Source organism: Hippocampus zosterae, chromosome 9 (genome assembly GCF_025434085.1).
Source record: "Hippocampus zosterae strain Florida chromosome 9, ASM2543408v3, whole genome shotgun sequence".
Lineage (NCBI taxonomy): Eukaryota > Metazoa > Chordata > Actinopteri > Syngnathiformes > Syngnathidae > Hippocampus > Hippocampus zosterae.
This window is the reverse complement of record NC_067459.1, coordinates 16748640-16768009: the sequence shown is the minus strand read 5'-3', so window position 1 is coordinate 16768009 and position 19370 is coordinate 16748640. Positions and strand designations below refer to the sequence as shown.

Below are 19370 nucleotides of genomic sequence, written 5' to 3'. Positions count from 1 at the left end.
CTCCACCTTGTAGATCTTAGATGTATTTTATGAAATAATTGATGAAATAATAACAATAAATTTATATTAATTAAAATGGATGAATTAAAAACAATTATTCATCATAACCCACCTTACATATAGTATGCATTAACATGCCTATTTATTTGATTAAATTATAAGTGGATTATTTATTAATAAATTATTTTAGAAATTACATTATAAAATGTGAAACTTATAATGACCTCATTCATGCAATCAATTGGACATTTAAACTTTTTTATGTATGTAATTAAATAATTGGCAAATCATAATTATATTCATTATATATAAAAAGCTATAATTAAAATGTTAAGAAGATATCTTAGATATTCTTTTGATATTCATTTTGTATTTTATTTATCATTCAGTATTATCTTGAATTAATTATGAATCGTTTTTGGAATGGGGATAAATGATATTTTGTTAGAATGTGTTAAAATAAGTAATTATTTTTTAAATGATAAATTAATTATAATTAAATAAATAATGTCATTCATTGTAATCGTTTTTATGATAAATACGTTCTTGTTAAATTTAATATTGTGACATTTAAATCTACGTTTACTGTTTCTTTGATCTTTTGTTGAATAATTGATAATTGCATTTAAAATGTTTACGATTGTTGTTATTTTTATTTGTATTATTATGATTAAACTTTTACGATTCGGTCGCTTTAACGTGGAAGTGTCGGTCATAAGACGGGAGGACATGTGCGCAGGCTGCAAATAAAAACAAGTGTACGTGCGCGTGCGCTGATATACGTGAGTAGGCGTGCTGCGCAGGGTGCGCGCGCGCTCTTCATTCATTGCTGGCCGAACCAGCCGCTCGGCTCTCTGGTGTGAACGTCCCCTCGTCTCCTCCTCTGACTGTCGGACTCTCCATCTCGCTCCACGCGCAGAAGTAGAACGCTAAACCCGGACCATGAGGGGCTCCTGCCGCCCGAGAAACACGCAGGACAGGGCAGGTAAGACGGAGCTTTTTTTATTTTTTGGTAGCCGTTCGAAGAGTTTTTATTTTAGTATTATTATTGAAAGTGTTGCTTTAGGAGCGGCAGCTGTGCTACTTTGGCTAGCAGCGGACTGAAGTAAACAAGCGAGTGTCACGTAGGCTCACTTCCGGATGTCGAGGAGATGACAGCTGCGGAAAACACCCACTTATACTCACTTAATGTATTCTTTGCCCAAGACATATTTTTAATATTTTTTCTCTGTGGTGAAATGTCGCCCATTTTTACGTTTTCAACCGAGTTGCAAGCTGGTGTTGTGGAGACGCTGCCTCGAAGCTTTTAAATGTTACTGCACATGTTTTTGGTTGTCGTTTTAAAGCATCGCGGAGAAATCAAGTCGACCAATGACGGGACAGCCGCTCAGATTTGCATTCATCAGACACAAAAATGCAGAGGGGTAAAGAGTTGTGCTCTTTTAAATTGCAACTTGCGTATAAGATGGATCAGAACAGTTCCGAGGCCGGTGTCAAAAGAAGATATCTCAAACCCAAACTGCATTTTTGAACCCCCTCTCACTGTGGCTAAAAAGATCCCGTGGCCTTTGCTTCATTCAGTGCTCAGAATAGGCGAAGAGTTGTGGCAGCTTCACCTCGAGGATCTGACAGTTCCTGACTGAGAGGAGACTCACCTCCTGAGTCACCCGACCCAACTCTGTGTCTATTTTAACCTTTTTAACGCAAGGGGATCGTCATTGAGACCTGTTTTGAAGTTGACATCAAGATGGCTGTGGCAGCGTTTGCTATGAATGATCCCCAGAAGCATTCTTCCATAAGTGCATGCAGGTGAAGCATAGGAAAGTGCATTAAGATTAGATGACTTTGAAGAGGGAAAACTTGGATTTGAACGAGTACTTTTTGGACATGAGTCTCAAAACTTTGCTGACATATCTTGTGTGTTTTGATTGCAGTAAATGTGCTGTTGTACTGGTTGCAGGAAAAAAGGCATCTCATTTTACATTAATGTATACTCATTACGACTGTATACCGTACCTCCCATCCGTGACCTCAGTCAGCTGGAGTTTATCCAAGCTGTGGAGTGGAAGCATTAGTTTCAATAGTTTGGGATTTTTTTTTTGTGGTAGTTGAGTCTTTATTTCGTTTTGACTTCATTTTTAATTTAGTGGTTTTGCATTCTTTTTTTTCTCTAGGTTAGTTAGTTTTCATTTATTGGTATTTATTTCATTTTTAAATGCTCCGTTTGAATTTATTTTTCATGAGTTTTAGTGTTAGCTTTATTTTTGAGATATGTGCAGTATTTTTGGAGTGCAAGAGAAACTGAAATTGTAACATGTAGTTCCACCCAGTTTACTTTTTTTCCCCAAAGCATTTTTTCCCCTTGTGACTTTATTTGTTTTGTTATTTTCGTGCACGAAAATAACCGGTTTTGAGCTTGCCACGTGTTGTGTGGACAATGCGGTCTGATAATTCTGAAAAGTAGTCTAATTGTGATTCCCCTCCCACTCAGTATTGCGATTCAATATGCGATAATTCTCGGTGAGAGTGTCAAGTTGTCCACGGGGGTCAAGAGGTCATGAGTTAGAATCTGGGCTTTGGCCTTCCTGTGTGGAGTTTGCTTGTTCTCCTCAGGCTCGTGAACTATCGGGGTTTTCTTTCTGTCCTCGAGCTTGCTTGAACACTTCAATCGTTCGGTAACAATTTTGATGAGGGTTCCCCAAGGGTTTCGTTTGTTTTTCGACTTGCCCGACATGCAGATGAATTGCTCTCAGAGGCAGTTTATGGCCCCAGAGGGCTACCCCTTTTTATCTTTGTTGTCAGCTGATGAGTCTTTCAAAAAGTGTTTGTTACTGTGATCTTTGGACTATGGCCTAGTTTAACTCCTCATGCGAGTGCATGTAGACGTCGAAAAGGAAAACATGTCTTGTTCCTTTTTGTTTCATTGTTGAAGCTACATGTGTTAAATTAAGCAGCGAGTGTGAACAGTGGTGTGCACCAGCCCTTGTACCGTGTCCTATATAATCCACTGACTCGTTTCTAATAAAAACAGGCTGTTACTCTATTATGTAATTCATATTGCCTAGAGGGAGAACTGGAAAGTCACTGCTGCACTCTGTGGTCATGTGAGTATGCAAGGAGGGATCCGAGCTTTGTGTTCAATCCTCCTAAAGGCGCCGTGACGTTGATTCCAAGTATGTGTTGGACAGATGTACTGTCAAGCTGACAACATGCAAGCTGGCACCCTGGCACTGCGCTCTGTTCACCGTAATCTACTCCGAATGGCTTCCTGCCCATGCTAACATGATCGCACGAGGTGGCGGTAACGGCGTCCAGCCAGTTGTGTCACATACGTGCTGCGGAGGCAGGGCAATCTTCAGGAAGGTGATATTCCACCCGGATGTGTGTGCGTCAAGCGTCTTTCACGCCCCTCGTCTTTCCATCTTATCTTCATACTCAAATATGGCGTTGTTGTGTGTACAGTGTTTGTGTGTTTTGTGTCCCTTATGGCTTCTATGAATAAGGGCAATAATTCATCGCTCCCGCTCACTCCCTCCCTCCCTGGCGGAGTCTGAGCAGAATCTGGGGGAAAGTTCACCCATGCGCTGAATCTCATTATAGGCTTGAGGCCGAGCTGGGGCTGCGTCTGCGCACGCGCGCACTGTGTTGTCATCGGGCGAGTTTTTACATCTGGAGACTTGAGCCCGTTGTCATATTGGGCACATGTGACAGCGTTTAATGCCATGCTGGTGATTCCTCCGCATCTTGTTGATGTAGTCATGAGATATAAACCGAGCCCGTCGTTAGCTTTGCCTCGAGGTCAAGAAGCTGATCTGGATTCCGTTCTGTTCACACCACACCCCCTTCCCCCATTCCATTCTCATCGCTGCTATTAGGTGATGATATATTTGTCCCTGCGGTGAGTCGTCATGCTTCCTGCATCGCCATTTTGTAACAGGAAAGAACCAAACGGGCCAGATCGAAATGTTTGTGTGTGCTTGAGGGCTCGAGTGCCGATAGCAGCAGAAGATTTTAGAAGTAATAACATACCCAATTTCCGTGATTAAGACTGAAACACACTGCGTCCATAATTTTGTTCATGCATTCAGACATAAAGCACTAATATGGGCAGTGAAGCTTTGTATGTCAGTGAGCTAAAATGTACATTTGTCATATACGGAGCCGAGCACACTGAGCTTATCGATGTATGCCTTGGGTGCATTGTCCACATGAATAAATCAACTCGGAAGTCTTCACTCACCTTTTCCTTGAAGGTGATTGTTACAATGGAGTAGCCGCCGGAAGGTTTCACTTTCTGACAATATGATAACTTTGAGCATAAGTATTGCGGTTTCCCAGTATCATGGGATTGCAATCATAGCTGTAAAGTGTATTATTTTGAAATGTTTGGGTAAATATTTTCCACCCCCGCCCCTACACCGATAAAATATTAACTTGAATTTTTCGAAATAAAATGAAAATATAGGACAAGAATAAAAGAGTTTATTCAGAAAAAAATGTTGTTACCAAGCTGCTTTTCTCTACTTTGGAGTAGTGTCAGAGAGGAAACGACCTGAGGTGAGCCATGCTAGTTAGCCAGTTAACACGCCCACTTGACTTTACCGGAGCGCGCGCACACACACACGCACACACACTTCCTGATCAAAAACAGGTCCTTACCCCCCCCCCCCCCCCCCACCACCACCACCACCACCACAACCACCACCACTATCCAACGTTTTTAACAAAATCACTGATTCAATATTGTGGCAAAATAAAAACAACATACTATTCACCTGCTGTAAATTTTGTGGTGCTCTATTCACTTTTAAATTAGCCTCTTGTTATATATAATATATATTATAAGTGTCGATGTATGGCAATTCAATTTGGGTCATTTAATTTTGTGCACATTGCCTTGCTGACAAATGCAGAGTGCACTGAACTACATATGAAAATGGTCAAACAGCGCAATCTAGCGGCGTTTTTCTGTCACTACATGTACGTGTTACATGAAATTACTCAAAATTGTATTAATAATAATAATCACAATACATTTAATTTATACGCGCCTTTCAAAACACTCAAGGACACTTTAAAATCAAAACAAGAACAATAAAACCACAGATACAATTGTGTATGTATTTCATGCGTCAGTCAGTAATAATTTAATAAATTGTGCCTTACGGTCACAAAGTCTTTTCTTTTTTTAATCCCTCGTTAAAATTGTTATCAAATGGATTTTAACCGTAACAAAAAAGTAAGTATTTTAATGTGTAATATCCTTTTCGTGTGTGACTCATTCCTGAAGATAATGAGTAATCTTGAGTAAAAATGAGAACGTTGTTTTTGTTTTGAATCTGAGGGCTGCCAGCCGCCAGGCACGCGCTGGTGGTTGTTGTGTTCCGCTGAGTTCATTGGCTGCCAGACTTCCGGCCTGTTCTCTGATTGGCCAAGATCGCTGCCTGCACTCGCTGTCCACGTGCTCTCCACGCGAAGGCTGTTTTCAATGAAATGTCTGTGTTTTTCTGGTTGCGTCTCTTGGTCGCAACATGTTGCTTTACGGTAACAACCGTCGTCTACTCAAAACTGTTCGCATACATTCAGAAAGTTTTACCCTTTAGTTAATAGTTCGTTAAAGCGTCACCGCGCAGATGCTTGTTTGACACCCAGCAGATGTTTCTTTGACACATTTAAGGGTGGGGAACGGGTTTTTCTGCCCCTTGAGTGTCGTTGCGCGCACTCTTCCACTCATTACGGTAGCGACAACCTGCTGTTCCTCAGCTGATATGAGACATCCTCCCTCAGTGCGCGCAGAACCGAACCCGAGCTTTTAGTTAGTAACTTCAAGTCAGCAGCAACAGCAGCAGCATCTTCGTAGATGATGTTAGATAACGAGGAGTATCTGGTAGACGCATGCCAGCGGGAGCTCACTCAGAACCCGCTGAGGAAGATCTGGTTGCCGGGCAATAGCGGCCACATTGCACAGAGACGCGGTAAGAAGATGCCAAAGGAGGACCGTTTCCCCAAGTAGTCTACAACTGTATGCGTTTTAGATCAATATTTCTCCTTGCCCTTTGACACTATTTTCGCCGCAAACAGCCACATGGTTCGGCCTCAAGCAACGGGACTTCATTGAATTTATCCACAACGTCAGTGGTTGTTTTCAAACGCAGTGTGCCGTCTCGTCTCCCCCATCTGGATGGTTCTGTTGCAGGACCCCCGTTTGTTTTTTGCTGAGTCAAGCCCCTGCGTGTTGTGCTTTCCGACCGCACTGCTGCATCAGTCATTGAACCGAGTCCACTCTAAAAACTCTGTAGTCTTTTCCTCGTCGAACCTCGGCGGAAACACGAGCGATTGAATTAGGCTAACGATTTGCAATTCGCCTCTCACTGTCCTGCATTTATTATCAGGGTGGTGAAATAGATGCTTAATGACTGAAAACTGTATACCAATCCACGGAGTTTACAAGAGGCTTAAATAAAACTATGTACCGAGGGGAAAATGTGAATAAATAGTGCACGACATCGCGTAAAAACGGGGAGACAGTCTAAAACGTTTAACGTAAGAGTAAAAAAAATCTTTACGTCGTTTAATATCTGAAAACTGCGATCAATCGTCACCAAAATTAAGGTGTACTTATGCCCACGCTGACCTCTAAAATGACTGAAAAAATCTCTGTAGTTTAAATTGTATGGACAGTAAGTGTTTGACATAAAGCTATAGTGAGAACCTAAGCAGATAATGATATTAATATCCATAAAACTCCAAATATTGCACCAATCGTTCTAATATTTGCAGTGGTAGAAGTTTCCATAAGTAGGGATGCCCATATAAATTTTGGTCATGATTGACTAGTTTTCTGACATCAAGTGTCATTAAGCTTTCTCTTTTGAAAGGAAATGTTATTCTTTTAGATGTTAAAATGGCCATGAGTAGAATACATTTTGGTCGTCATTTTCCAATGGTAAGTAATATGAAGCTTTTTTTCACATTAGCGAGTGCCTTTGAGGAGGAAAAGGCCCAATGTCCATAAAATCCCAAATATTTTCCAAGGTCGAAGTGGGCATGAGTACAAATGTGCACATTCATATTGGCGAGATGATCACAATTTTCAGACACAAAGCAATGCTACACTTTTTAACATTTAAAACGTTTAAGAGTGTCCCCAAAAAGGCAAAAAAAAAAAATCCTCCGCGGTCAATTTTAATGGCTAATGAATGAAAATGTGCACAAAAAAAATTCTAGTGCACAAATGATGTCGGTGCAGACTCTTCATATGCTTCTTGATAGTTGTTAGCAACCAATCAGATTGAGCGAAACATTCTTGCTTTCTCTCTTTTGTGGTCATCCACGTCATGTCTTCCTAATTCTCATAGCGTCTGGAGCCTCTTGCCCTCCAGTGTTAGTTTCGTACACGTTAAGCCGAATTGTCAATGTTTGTGTCTTTTGACAGTTTGTATGACCAACTGCCCCACCCTCATCGTGACGGTGGGCCTGCCAGCCCGTGGGAAGACCTACATCTCCAAGAAGCTAACACGCTACTTAAATTGGATCGGCGTGCCCACCAAAGGTACCCGCCGCTTCATTCCAGTCACCGGAGAGTAAACCGCAGCGTCTGTCATCGTAAATATTGTTGTTGTTGTTTTTTAATGTGTAACAGAGTTCAATGTGGGCCAGTACCGGAGGGAGTGTGTGAAGATCTACAAATCCTTTGAGTTTTTTAGTCCGGATAATGAAGAGGGCTTAAAAATCAGGCGGTGAGTCAGTTCATGATTCATGTATCCTTTCTCTCATCCTTTTATGATTTGAATGTCTTTATTTTCTTCATTTATTACACGTGACCAGTGCCTAATATGGATCCAAAACAAACCATAAATCTAGTTTTAAAAAAAAGACAATGTGGTTGCACAGTGGCTATATCCACGCACATGGTGTTATTTAAACTATGTTTAATATCTACAGCAGGGGTCTCAAACTCCGGTCCTGAAGGGCCGCTGTCCTGCATGTTTTCCAAGTCTCCCTGTTGCAACACACCTGATTCAAATGATAAGATCATCAGCAAGCTCTGCGAAAGCCTGAGATTGAACCTGGTCATTTGAAGGCGTTTAAAAATAAATGAATAAAAAACAACGACCATGTATAGTATGGCGTTTTTAGCCGAAAAAAATGACCATGTATAGTAAGGCGTTTTAAGCAACAAAAAAAACCCGACCATGTATAGTTAGCCGTTTTTAGCCCCCCAAAAACGATCATGTATAGTAAGCCGTTTTTAGCCGGAAAAAATGACCATGTATAGAAAGGCGTTTTTAGCCGAAAAAAACAACCATGTATAGTAGGGTGTGTTTAACAAAAAAAAAACCCCGACCGTGTATAGTCAGGCGTTTATAGCGGAAATAAACGACCATGTATAGTAAGGCATATTTAACAACAACAAAAAAAAAAACGACCATGTATAGAAAGGCGTTTTTAGCCGAAAAAAATGACCATGTATAGTAAGGCTTTTTTTACAACAATAAAAAAAGACATGTATAGTTAGGCGTTTTTACCCGAAAAAAACGACCATGTATAGTTTGCCGTTTTCCTGGAAAAAAATGACCATGTGTAGTAATGTGTTTTTAGCCCGAAAAAAATGACCGTGTATAGTTAGCCGTTTTTTACCTGGAAAAAAATGGCCATATATAGTAAGGCGTTTCTAGCCCCCCAAAAAACGACCTTGTATAGTAAGGCGTTTTTAGCCGAAAAAAAAACAACCATGTATAGTAAGGCGTTTTTACTCGGAAAAAAACGACCATGTATAGTAAAGCATTTTTTGCCCCCAAAAAACGACCATGTTAAGTTAGCTGTTTTTACCCGAAGAAAACGACCATGTATAGTTAGCCGTTTTTACTCGAAGAAAACGACCATGTATAGTTGGCCGTTTTTACTCGGAAAAAAACGACCAGGTATAATTAATGCGTTTTTCGCCAAAAACAAATGACCATGTATCGTAAGGCGTTTTTACTCGGGGGGGGGGGGGGGGGGGGGGAGAAACGACCATATATAGTAAGGCGTTTTTACCCGAAAAAAACGACCATGTATAGTCAGCCGTTTTTACTAGAAAAAAACCTAACATGTATAGTTAGCCGTTTTTACTAAAAAAAACCCGACCATGTATAGTAAGGTGTTTTTAGCCAAAAACAAACGACCAGGTATCGTAAGGTGTTTTTACTTGGGGAAAAAAAAACGACCATGTATAGTACGGCGTTTTTAGCCCCAAAAGAACGACCATGTATATATAGTTAGCCGTTTTTACTCGAAGAAAACGACCATGTATAGTTAGCCGTTTTTACTAAAAAAAAAACGACCATGTTAAGTTAGCTGTTTTTACCCCAAGAAAACGACCATGTATAATTAGCCGTTTTTACTCGAAAAACAACGACCATGTATCTTAAGGCGTTTTTACTCGGAAAAAAACCCAACCATAAATAGTAAGGCGTTTTTACCCGAAAAAAATCATGTATAGTTAGATGTTTTTACTTGAAAAAAACGGCCATGTATAGTAAGGCGTTTTTTGCCCAAAAAAACGACCATGTATAGTAAGGCGTTTTTACCCGAAAAAAACCCACTATGTATAGTTCGCCGTTTTCCCCGAAAAAAATGACTATGTATATTAAGGCGTTTTTAGTAAAAAAAAAAAAAACTACCATGTTAAGTTAGCTGTTTTTACCCGAAGAAAACGACCATGTATAGTTAGCCGTTTTTACTAAAAAAAAAAAAAAAAAAGACCATGTTAAGTTAGCTGTTTTTACTTGAAAAAAAATGACCATCTATAGCAGTGGTCACCAACATGGTGCCCGCGGGCACCAGGTAGCCCGTGAAGACCACTTGAGTAGCCCGCCAGTGCCTGGACATTGTGATTTGCTAGTAGAAATTATGATTTAAAAATGCAAACATTGGCAGTACTGTGAGACATTTCGAAACACGATCAAAGTCTGACAATTTAAATCATCAAGTATTAAAAATGACACATCCTCATATTATTGAAGGTATTTTGGACAAATATGTTATTTCAGACGTGTATCAATTTGGTAGCCCTTCACACAATCGGTACACATGAAGTTGCTCTCACCCTCAAAAATGTTGGTGACACCTGATCTATAGTAAGGCGTTTTAAGCCAAAAACAAACGACCATGTATCGTAAGGCGTTTTTACTAAAAAAAAAAAAACGACCATGTATAGTAAGGCGTTTTTAGTCCCAAAAAAACGACCATAATATAGTTAGCCGTTTTTACCCGAAAAAAACGACCATGGATAGTTCGACGTTTTTACCCGAAAAAAAACGACCATGTATAGTAAGGCATTTTTAACCAAAGGCATTTTTTTGTTGTTGTTAAAAACACTTTGCGTCGTTTTTTTCGGGTAAAAACAGCTAACTTAACATGGTCGTTTTTTGGGGGGCTAAAAACGCCTGAAAATACATGGTCGCTTTTTTCAAAAACGGCTAACTATACATGGCCGTTTTTTTCGGCTCAAAACACTATACATGGTCGTTTTTTCGGCTAAAAACGGCTAACTATACATGGTCAGTTTTTTTTTGTTTGTTTGTTTAAAACGCCTTACTCTACTAGGTTGTTTTTTGGGGGCTAAAAACGCCTGCCTATACATAGTTTTTTTTGGGACTAAAAACGCCTGACTATACATGGTCATTTTTTTCGGGTAAAAACGGCTAACTATACATGGTCGGGTTTTTTTTTGAGTAAAAACGGCTAACTATACATGGTCGTTTTTTTTTCGAGTAAAAATGGCGAACTATACATGGTCGTTTTTTGGGGGCTAAAAACGCCTTTTTTTCCGAGTAAAAACGGCTAACTATACATGGTCGTTTTTCTTTTTGGGTAAAAACGGCTAACTATACATGGTCGTACAGCGTGTAGTTTCAAACCAAACCTTTGCATGCCAGAGCAACAGGTGGCGCTAAGTCTAAAACCGTTTGTGGCTTTTTGCCAGCTATAAGCCATAGAGCTAACCATAAAAATGGCAGCACGTAAAATATTTGACTCGGCGTGTCACGAATCTTGATATTTCTTTTCCTCTTTATGACATGAACTTTGTGGAAAATATTTAGTAGCTCCACTATGTTGTAATTGCCACATCTGAGATGTGTGTCGACATGTATTTGTTCCTGCAGCCACTGTGCAATGGCAGCTCTCAATGATGTCCGGCAGTACCTCAGTGTTGAGGGAGGACAAGTGGCAGTGAGTTTTTTCCTCCACTCCAAAATGACAAAGAATCTCTCCTGCGGATGCCCGATCATGTATATACTCCTCTGCTACGGTTTCAGGTATTCGATGCCACCAATACGACAAGAGAACGTCGAGGGGCCATTGTCAAGTTTGCCGAGCAAAACGGTTTCAAGGTAAGCGTGGCAGAACACGCCGCCGCGGTGTGCCGGAGCCCACCGATGGACTTACCACTGGTGCTGTTGTTGTGCGCGCAGGTGTTCTTTGTGGAGTCTGTGTGTGAAGACCCAGACGTCATCGCGCAGAACATCGTGGTGAGTTGTTGCGGCGACGTCTCTGACATTCGAACCAACCCGACATCTTCGGAATGTGTGTGTGCGTGTGTGTGTTTGCCGCGGCGTTAGCAAGTGAAGCTCGGCAGCCCCGACTACATCCACTGTGACACTCAAGAAGCCATCGAAGACTTTATGAAAAGGATCAAGTGTTACGAATCGTCATACCAGCCTCTGGACGAGGTTTTGGACAGGTGAGTTGACACAACATGAGGTACATGTGAGTCTAAACAGCTGGTGTGCATAAGGAACAAGTTTATTTTATTTTCGTGAGCAAAAATTCAAACTAAAATTGAAAAAAGATTTTTATTCACAGAGTCAAGTAAAAATGAAAATAATTCCGCATTTATTTCGGTATTGCTGTATATCTGGACAGAAGAGCGAAGGTCGAACAGTCTTTACTTAATCCTTTTCCAGGGTTTCCACTCTTCCACTTGCTTTTTATTTATGGACCTTTTAAGGACTTTTGAGGGCTAATTTAGCCATTTTTAAAGGACTTCTCCATTCTGCAGGGATTCACGGTGGATTTAATGAACAGAAAGCCACATATCACTGAGCCGGTGTTCAAATCATTGCTGCCAAAGGAAGGGCAGATCTCTATTTTTAGGGCCAATCAGCTAACCCGTTGTTTGACATACTGTTTGTCAAATTGGCCCGAAATGACCCGAAGTGATCATCATCTGAACTGATCGGAGATGGCAGGAAAAGCAGACCGGGAACCAGGAAGGCATGTAGCCCGACAGCGGGGTTTGGAGGGGGAGGGCGCCAGGGTGGGAAAAATGGCATACACAAATGAAATGAACTCCACAGGTTAATTTGTAAGGATTTTTATTGATTTTAGAAGCTTTTTTGTTCTAAAAATGCCATGGTCGTTCCCCCCCCCCCCCTCCCCCCGAGTAAAAACGGCTAACTATACATTGTCGTTTTTTTCGGGTAAAAACAGCTAACTATATATCCATGGTCGTTTTTTGGGGGGGGATAAAAACGCCTTACTGTACATGGTGGTTTTTTTCTGGGCTAAAAACTCCTTACTATACATGGTCGTTTTTTTCAAGTAAAAACGGCTAACTATACGTGGTCTGGGGTTTTTTTGGCTAAAAATGCCTAACTATACATGGTAGTTTTTTTCGAGTAAAAATGGCTAACTATAAATGGTCATTTTCTTCGGGTAAAAACGGCAAACTATACATGGTTGTTTTTTGGGGGCTAAAAACCCCTTACAATAAATGGTCGTTTTTTTTCCATCCATCCATCCATCCATTTTCCCTGAGTAAAAACACCTTACTATATATGGTCGTTTTTTTTCCCGCTAAAAACGGCGAACGATGCATGGCATTTTTTTTGTTGTTGTTAAAAACGCTTTACTATACATGGTCGTCTTTTTTTTCTGAGTAAAAACGGCTAACCATACATGGTCGTTTTTTTTTCGTCTAAAAAAAGAGAATAAATAAAGCCTTAAAGCCAAACAGACACCCAAACATCACAAGTGAGCATTGTTACTCGGTCAGGGCTTGTGTGGGACGTCACGAGTCGCCGATAAATGGAACAAATCGTGCTGTGGTCCTTCAGGGACATGCCCTACATCAAGATCATGGACGTGGGCCGCCGTTATCTCGTGAATCGCGTGCAGGACCACATCCAGAGCCGGATCGTGTACTACCTGATGAATATCCACATCACGCCGCGCTCCATTTACCTGAGTCGGCACGGCGAGAGCGACCTCAATATCAAGGGACGCATCGGAGGTGACTCGGCCTTGTCGGCGCGGGGGAAAGAGGTGCTCCACCTTGTGCATAGTCACGTGTCTTCTTCCCCTGGACTGAGTGATTCTTACAATTTGGTGTTTTGCGTTTTTTTTTCTAAGTATGGCAAATGTCTGAGGAAGTACATCCAGGAGCAGAACATCAAGGATCTGAAAGTGTGGACCAGCCAGATGAAGAGAACCATCCAGACGGCCGAGTGTCTGGGAGTGCCGTATGAACAGTGGAAATCGCTCAACGAGATTGATGCCGTGAGTGGGATATTGTGCGCTCACCCAAACATTTTCCAGGTGTTTTTAACTCGTTGCCTCTCGTCTCGTCTCGTAGGGCGTGTGCGAGGAAATGATGTACGAAGAGATCCAAGAGCATTACCCTCTGGAGTTCGCGCTGAGAGACCAAGACAAATATCGTTATCGCTATCCCAAAGGAGAGGTCAGCAAGTTCACCTGCTCAAAAAAATAAAAAATATCAGTACTGAAGGCCGTATTCTTTCTCTCAGTCGTATGAAGACCTGGTGCAGCGTCTGGAGCCCGTCATCATGGAGCTGGAGAGGCAGGAGAACGTTCTTGTTATTTGTCACCAGGCCGTCATGCGCTGCCTTCTCGCCTACTTTCTCGACAAGACCGCAGGTAGCGCACATTTAAATGCACAGGAGGCAACTTTAGGTGCGCTTGCTGCTGGAAAGACACACCGCAACAATCTGCCTTGACCAACATAATAATGCTCACACTATCATTATATTTTAGGTACCGGTAGCTTATTTGTTAAAGTTTTTAAGTCTCCCGCAGTCTTACTTTTGCTGCCATCTGAAACACAGTTGAACGCAATCGCTAAAACGTCGCCGAGATCACGACGGATCCAAAAATAATGATGTTTGTGTTTTGTTTTGTTTTTCCACAGTTGAGTTGCCTTATCTGAAGTGCCCCTTGCACACGGTGTTGAAACTCACCCCACTGGCTTACGGTCAGTTTTCTTCTCCTTCATCGTTTACAAACGTGAGCATCGAAAAAGGGACGGTAATGACGAGCGTTTTTGTTTTCACAGGATGCAAAGTGGAGTCTATCTATTTAGGCGTGGATGCCGTGAACACACACCGAGAGCGACCGGAGGTACGTACGCGGACCAACGCGGAGTGACTGCGCCCCCTCCACCTCACGGCCATTTTTTTTACCCAGACTCATCTCAGCCAGGAGGATCCCTCGCAGTCCGCACGCGCACCTCCGTCCTTTCCAGTCGCGCCTTGATAAATGTTTTAGTCATCTACCTCCAGTCTGCCGTACATTTAAACTTGTACGACCATGAAGATAACACACATGTAACCTCTTCAATGCATATGAGCTATAATTGTGTTCAATTTGTTCTCATTGTGAACCTGAAAATGTTTCTCCACGATGATCAGTGTTAATATATCCATTCACGTTTCTTGTCTCGACGAGATGCACCGTAATAAATGAATCCTTTCTCACCTGTTTTATGTCCCCGTTGATGTCCAACACTGTGGCTCTTCCAGAATGTGAGCGTGCAGCGTAGCACAGAGGCCGCTCTGAAAACCGTGCCGGCACACTTCTGACACCCTCTCTCGCACTTCCTGCCTGACCGCTCAGCTGCCTCGCGAGGATGCTCGCCGTTGACGACTTGGGAGACGAATCGACACGGGCGTCACGTTTTTGTACTCCCAGCGTTCCCGAACGGACAGCTTTGTGGTGTTTTCGTCACGCTGTAGTATAACACATCCTCCTGCACTGTCAAAAGCGTTCACGTAATGTGTTGCTGTTTTATAAAGCCGTGTGTGTGCGAACAAGAACTCTGCAGTTACTTCACACCACAAGAAAACAATCTTCTTCAATCTCCTTCAATGTCTTTGTGGGTGATCACCATATTTCTCCAACTAGTGGACAGGAGGTTGCTTGATTCAAATTTCTGTCAACTGCGCACCCCCACCTCTAAAAAAAAGACAATTGCTGAAAAATATAGCAAAAGATGCAGGTGACATTGTCAGAGAAGAACAGCAATACAGTAGAAAAGTACTAAAAGGTTTCATAATAGTGATCACTTGGGCAGTGATTCTTCTGTGTACCACTAGAGGGAGTGTGCGCAACACTCATGTGTTGTGAGAATCACTACATTGGAGGGACTGGAACTTTTGGAAGAAAAAAACTTAAGTCATAAGCTGTGTAAATCATCCTATGCATGTTGAGTATGCTCACAGAAGGAGTAGTGATGGCGTCACGGGTGCTTTTTCTAATCTCCCGATCTTTTTTCAAGAGCCTTTTGAACATGTCGGGTCTTTGAAGTGTTTTTGATGCGTTTATGAATGTCAGTGATGCATCTGGAAACAAAAATAACTTTTGGGGTAGCAATCAGTGGCTTTTTTGTGGTGTTTTTTTTTTTATGGGCCGACTATGATGGACATAAAAAAGAACTGCGGTGTGTTCATGAAGGCTGGGCGTTTGATGAGAAATTTCTTTCAGGAAAAAGATTTGGACTCAATTTTGTTTCAAATCATCGTTCATACATCAGTTCCACACAATTGCTATCACAAGTGTCCATCCCCAATGTGCATCCTCCAAATAATTGTTTTCATTTCGTCACATCTGTCAAATGATTATTATAGTAATCTATGTACGTTTTACGTGTTTTATTCAATTCTATATTGGTTTATGTACACAACTGTTGTGAAACGTGTACTTTGCCTTGCTGCTCCTTTTCAATTGTACAAATGTCAATAAAGTTTCTCTGCTTGGTTGCCACCGTCTTTCTCGCCTTTCATTTTTGTTCAGGAGTCGTAGGTGAGCTGGAAGGGATACCAGCTGACTTGACGCACAGATTGGGCACCACCCTCATGGACATTTTTTAGAGTCTTAAACTCAAACTGAGATTTGAACCCTGACCCTCAGAAGAGTGAGGCATGTGCTGTTCCCTTTCCCCTTGAACTCACAAACAACATTTCTAATCTTCCCTACCGGTGAGTATATTTAATTATTTTGGATGATTTCAATCTACAATAGGTTGGACTCTGTAATAAAACATATCATGCACCAATTGATTGCTTCGTGGTCATAACAAAAAGCATAGCACAATAAAATATATATTAAAAAACAAACACTTTCAATCATCGGGGGGGGGGGGGGTGGGGGGGACAAAGCCAGTCTGTGCTCGTCTACATGGATTGGAAATGTACGCACATTTGTACATTATTTATATTTGTCATCTCTTAGCTGATGTCTTTCTTCTCTCAGACCAACACTTGTGGGAATGCTTTCTTTTTGTCTCAGAACTGCAAAACAAACAAACAAACAAACAAAGTCAGATTTGTTGTTCGTTTGTCCTAACCTCCCCCACCATCATTTTTAGTTAATAAAGCTCCAAAGCTGTGAAATCTCACATTTTTGAGGAACTCCTCAGCGACGATGCGTGCTCTGGCGTTGACGGACAGTTTCATTTCGCTGATCTCCTTGTCGATCTCCTCCATGAAGTGAATGACGAAGTCCACCAGCTTGTGCTTGTACATCTGCTCCGTGTGGAAGTTGGTGATCAGGAAGCTGATGTCGTAACCCTGAACACAAACATCTGAGTCATGTATAACTGGCGTAACCAAACTATTTTAACATAATTTCTTTGTAAAATACTCCCAAGATACGTTCTACCATGAAAAATGGGGGACAATACAAAAAACGTAAATATTTGAAATTATTTTCGCTTGAGCTGCTCCCTGCTCACCTCCACCGGTTTCCTCCTGAGGATGAAGAAGTTCTCCGCCCTCATCATCATGAAGCGCATGAATTTGTGACACAGGATCTTCTCAATCTCGTCGGCCTGGTAGGATCCGCAATCGTGTCATCGCGCGGGAAGTGAGACGGTTGGGAACGGCGACAACGGCGCCGGCCGGACTGACCTGCTTGACGGCGATGCTGACTCTGACCGAGTTGATGGAGCCCTCAATGAGGACTTTCTCCTTGTCGTTGCGGCTGATGACGACGGGCTGGAGGAGAAGTTCTTTGCTACTCCTGATCGTGGACATGAGACGATAGTTATTCGCAACCTTCTCCAGAAGGAAGCAAGAGCCAAACGCACTCACCGTACTTCCACCTCGGGCTTGTTGTGTCTCTCGACCACCTGGGAGGAGAAGTTCTCTAGGCACAAGGCGGCCTGCAGGGTGGCTCGCACCGCGTTCAAGTATGGCCGCAAGGTGGCCGTCTGAGGAGCATTAAAATCATTACACTGAGTGAAATATAGCACTGCGACAAAATCTGTGTAATTTTTCAAGACCCACAAAATATTATGTACTGATTATTTTTGGAATGAATCTACCACAGCATCGCTGGCCTGTGAAAAACACATGTCCATTTTTTCATTGAAATTTATTTACATATTCTTTCAGAAATACATTCTCTGCCTCATTATTCATGAAGACCAATGCCTACTATACTTTGAAGTTGGTTTGGGGTATTTTTTTTTTCTGGTCGCACTTGACATAAAAAGCTTGAGAACCACTTGATTAAAAGTTTATAATTACCATGACATCAATGCTACTTTCGTTAGCCCGAGAGTAACGAATGGCGTTTCATATTTACCTAGTCCATCTATCTTTTGTATTTCACTTTTTTTTCCTGCACATACAGTATATTGATTGCTAGCTTATTTACCTATAAGGACATGCAAAATAGTATTTGTTTGTATTAGTACAAAATGTGTTTCGAATTGCTAAAATTTTTTTCATGAACAGAAGTCAGTGCACTGTATGGAGGTTGCCCAACTGACAGCTGGCTGCTTCAGCAGCTGTTAGCTTTAGCTTGCTAGCATTCGACTTTACGGCCACGATCGCATTCCTTTGTTGCTATCCCAAAAGACGTCGCTAAGCATAGTCGTCGACTCTATTTGGATTAAATACTCAATACACACACATACTCCACGTTCCAGTCGACTAGTTACAATTAGCCTGTTAGCTAACTAGTTGCCGAGCATGTTTGAATGAAAGCAGAAGCTACATTTTGTCGAGCGCGTTGAAGCTAATGAATCATCTGTCGAAGGCACACGACACATGTAATACGGAGAGAAGCAAAAAGTAATCGAGGAGCAAACGTGTTGTGTGTAGCTCACCATTTTGATGTGTCAGGAAACGCAGCTACAAGGCGGAAGTAGCCGCTCTTTGATCAAGCTATTTCCGCGAAGGCGCCGGAAGTCGACGAGACAAGGCGAGAAGCAGGAAATCGACTGAGGGATGTGGCAACACACATTTCGACAAACGACGAACTACTTTCATAGCTGCGGAAGAATACTTCGTCACGCCGTACAAGAGGTCGGTCGACTGGTTAGCACGTCCGCCTCACAGTACAGCGGTGCAACGTTCGATTCCGGCTCCGACCTGCCTATGTGGAGTTGGCATGTACAACCCCGTCCCACGGGTTTTCTCCGAATACTCCGGTTTCCTCCCACATTCCAAAAAACCTGCACGGCAGGATAATGGAAAACTCAAAATTTCTCCTAGATGTTATTGTGAGTGCGATTGGCTGGCAACCAATTAAGAGTGTACAGTATCCCGAAGACAGCTGGGATAGGCTCCAAGCATGCCCGTGACCCTCGTGAAGATAACTCGATTAAAAAATGAATGGAAAGCCTCCAGAAGGTGCTACATGTATATATTTAATGTAATTATGAATTTACTGTTGCATTTTGAGTAGTTTAGACAGGCACGCCCGTCATTCAGCACTTTGTGCACTTCAGAGCTTTCTCAAATCCTGTCGCCGTCTTCAGTTATTTTAAAGCAGACAACTTGTCTTGCTGCTTGGCTAATGAAGGTGATGATGTAAGTAGGACTTAATGACGCAATGAAATACTGTACTATTTACGAGGGTCCCTGGCTCTCTATACATCAAGTCCAGTACATCGATATTTTGGATACAGCTTTGAAAAAAAATACTTTTTTGGGGTCCAGTACTTCAACCATTTTTCATTTTCTGTAACTAAATGTTATCCAAATATTTCAGACCCTCCATTGAGTGCCGTATATAGTGTTACAGTGTAAGTTGTGGAGAAATCCTTAAACCAGGTGAGAATCTGTTAAGCCAGACGAAGA

The 19370-nt window shown here is 41.9% G+C and overlaps 2 protein-coding genes across 6 annotated transcripts; one reads left to right on the top strand and one right to left on the bottom strand.

Annotated features, from left to right (window-relative positions):
- Positions 1–809: 809 nt before the first annotated feature.
- Positions 810–16424, top strand: pfkfb4b (6-phosphofructo-2-kinase/fructose-2,6-biphosphatase 4b). Of its 5 annotated transcripts, XM_052077080.1 has the most exons (15): positions 823–985; positions 1709–1809; positions 7436–7552; positions 7643–7739; positions 11151–11217; positions 11304–11378; positions 11460–11516; positions 11607–11728; positions 13104–13311; positions 13399–13545; positions 13622–13726; positions 13794–13923; positions 14195–14257; positions 14339–14403; positions 14470–14759. In XM_052077080.1, the coding sequence occupies exons 3-15, from the start codon at positions 7441–7443 to the stop codon at positions 14536–14538; spliced, it is 1317 nt and encodes a 438-aa protein (XP_051933040.1). In that variant the 5' UTR covers positions 823–985; positions 1709–1809; positions 7436–7440; the 3' UTR covers positions 14539–14759. The 5 variants fall into 5 exon arrangements, with proteins under 5 accessions (XP_051933039.1, XP_051933038.1, XP_051933040.1 ...); XM_052077079.1 differs by lacking the exons at positions 1709–1809; positions 14470–14759 and adding an exon at positions 14805–16424 and having other exon boundaries at positions 810–985; XM_052077078.1 differs by lacking the exon at positions 1709–1809 and having other exon boundaries at positions 810–985.
- On the bottom strand, positions 16241–18559 carry arpc4 (actin related protein 2/3 complex, subunit 4). The gene is made up of 6 exons (XM_052077087.1): positions 18395–18559; positions 17373–17491; positions 17190–17301; positions 17015–17110; positions 16680–16850; positions 16241–16571 (listed from the first exon to the last, which is right to left on the bottom strand). Exons 1-6 carry the CDS (start codon positions 18395–18397, stop codon positions 16566–16568), a joined length of 507 nt encoding a protein of 168 aa, XP_051933047.1. The 5' UTR covers positions 18398–18559; the 3' UTR covers positions 16241–16565.
- Positions 18560–19370: the final 811 nt, after the last annotated feature.

Excerpts from the sequence above, each read along its gene's own strand:
- pfkfb4b (XM_052077076.1), top strand. The coding sequence starts at position 5,861 with ATGATGTTAGATAACGAGGAGTATCTGGTAGACGCATGCCAGCGGGAG. Across the intron at positions 5,976-7,435 it reads CCACATTGCACAGAGACGCG|TTTGTATGACCAACTGCCCC; the intron begins GTAAGAAGATGC and ends GTCTTTTGACAG. Across the intron at positions 7,553-7,642 it reads GATCGGCGTGCCCACCAAAG|AGTTCAATGTGGGCCAGTAC; the intron begins GTACCCGCCGCT and ends AATGTGTAACAG.
- arpc4 (XM_052077087.1), bottom strand. Across the intron at positions 17,111-17,189 it reads TCAGCATCGCCGTCAAGCAG|GCCGACGAGATTGAGAAGAT; the intron begins GTCAGTCCGGCC and ends GGATCCTACCAG. Across the intron at positions 16,851-17,014 it reads TCAGGAGGAAACCGGTGGAG|GGTTACGACATCAGCTTCCT; the intron begins GTGAGCAGGGAG and ends GTTTGTGTTCAG.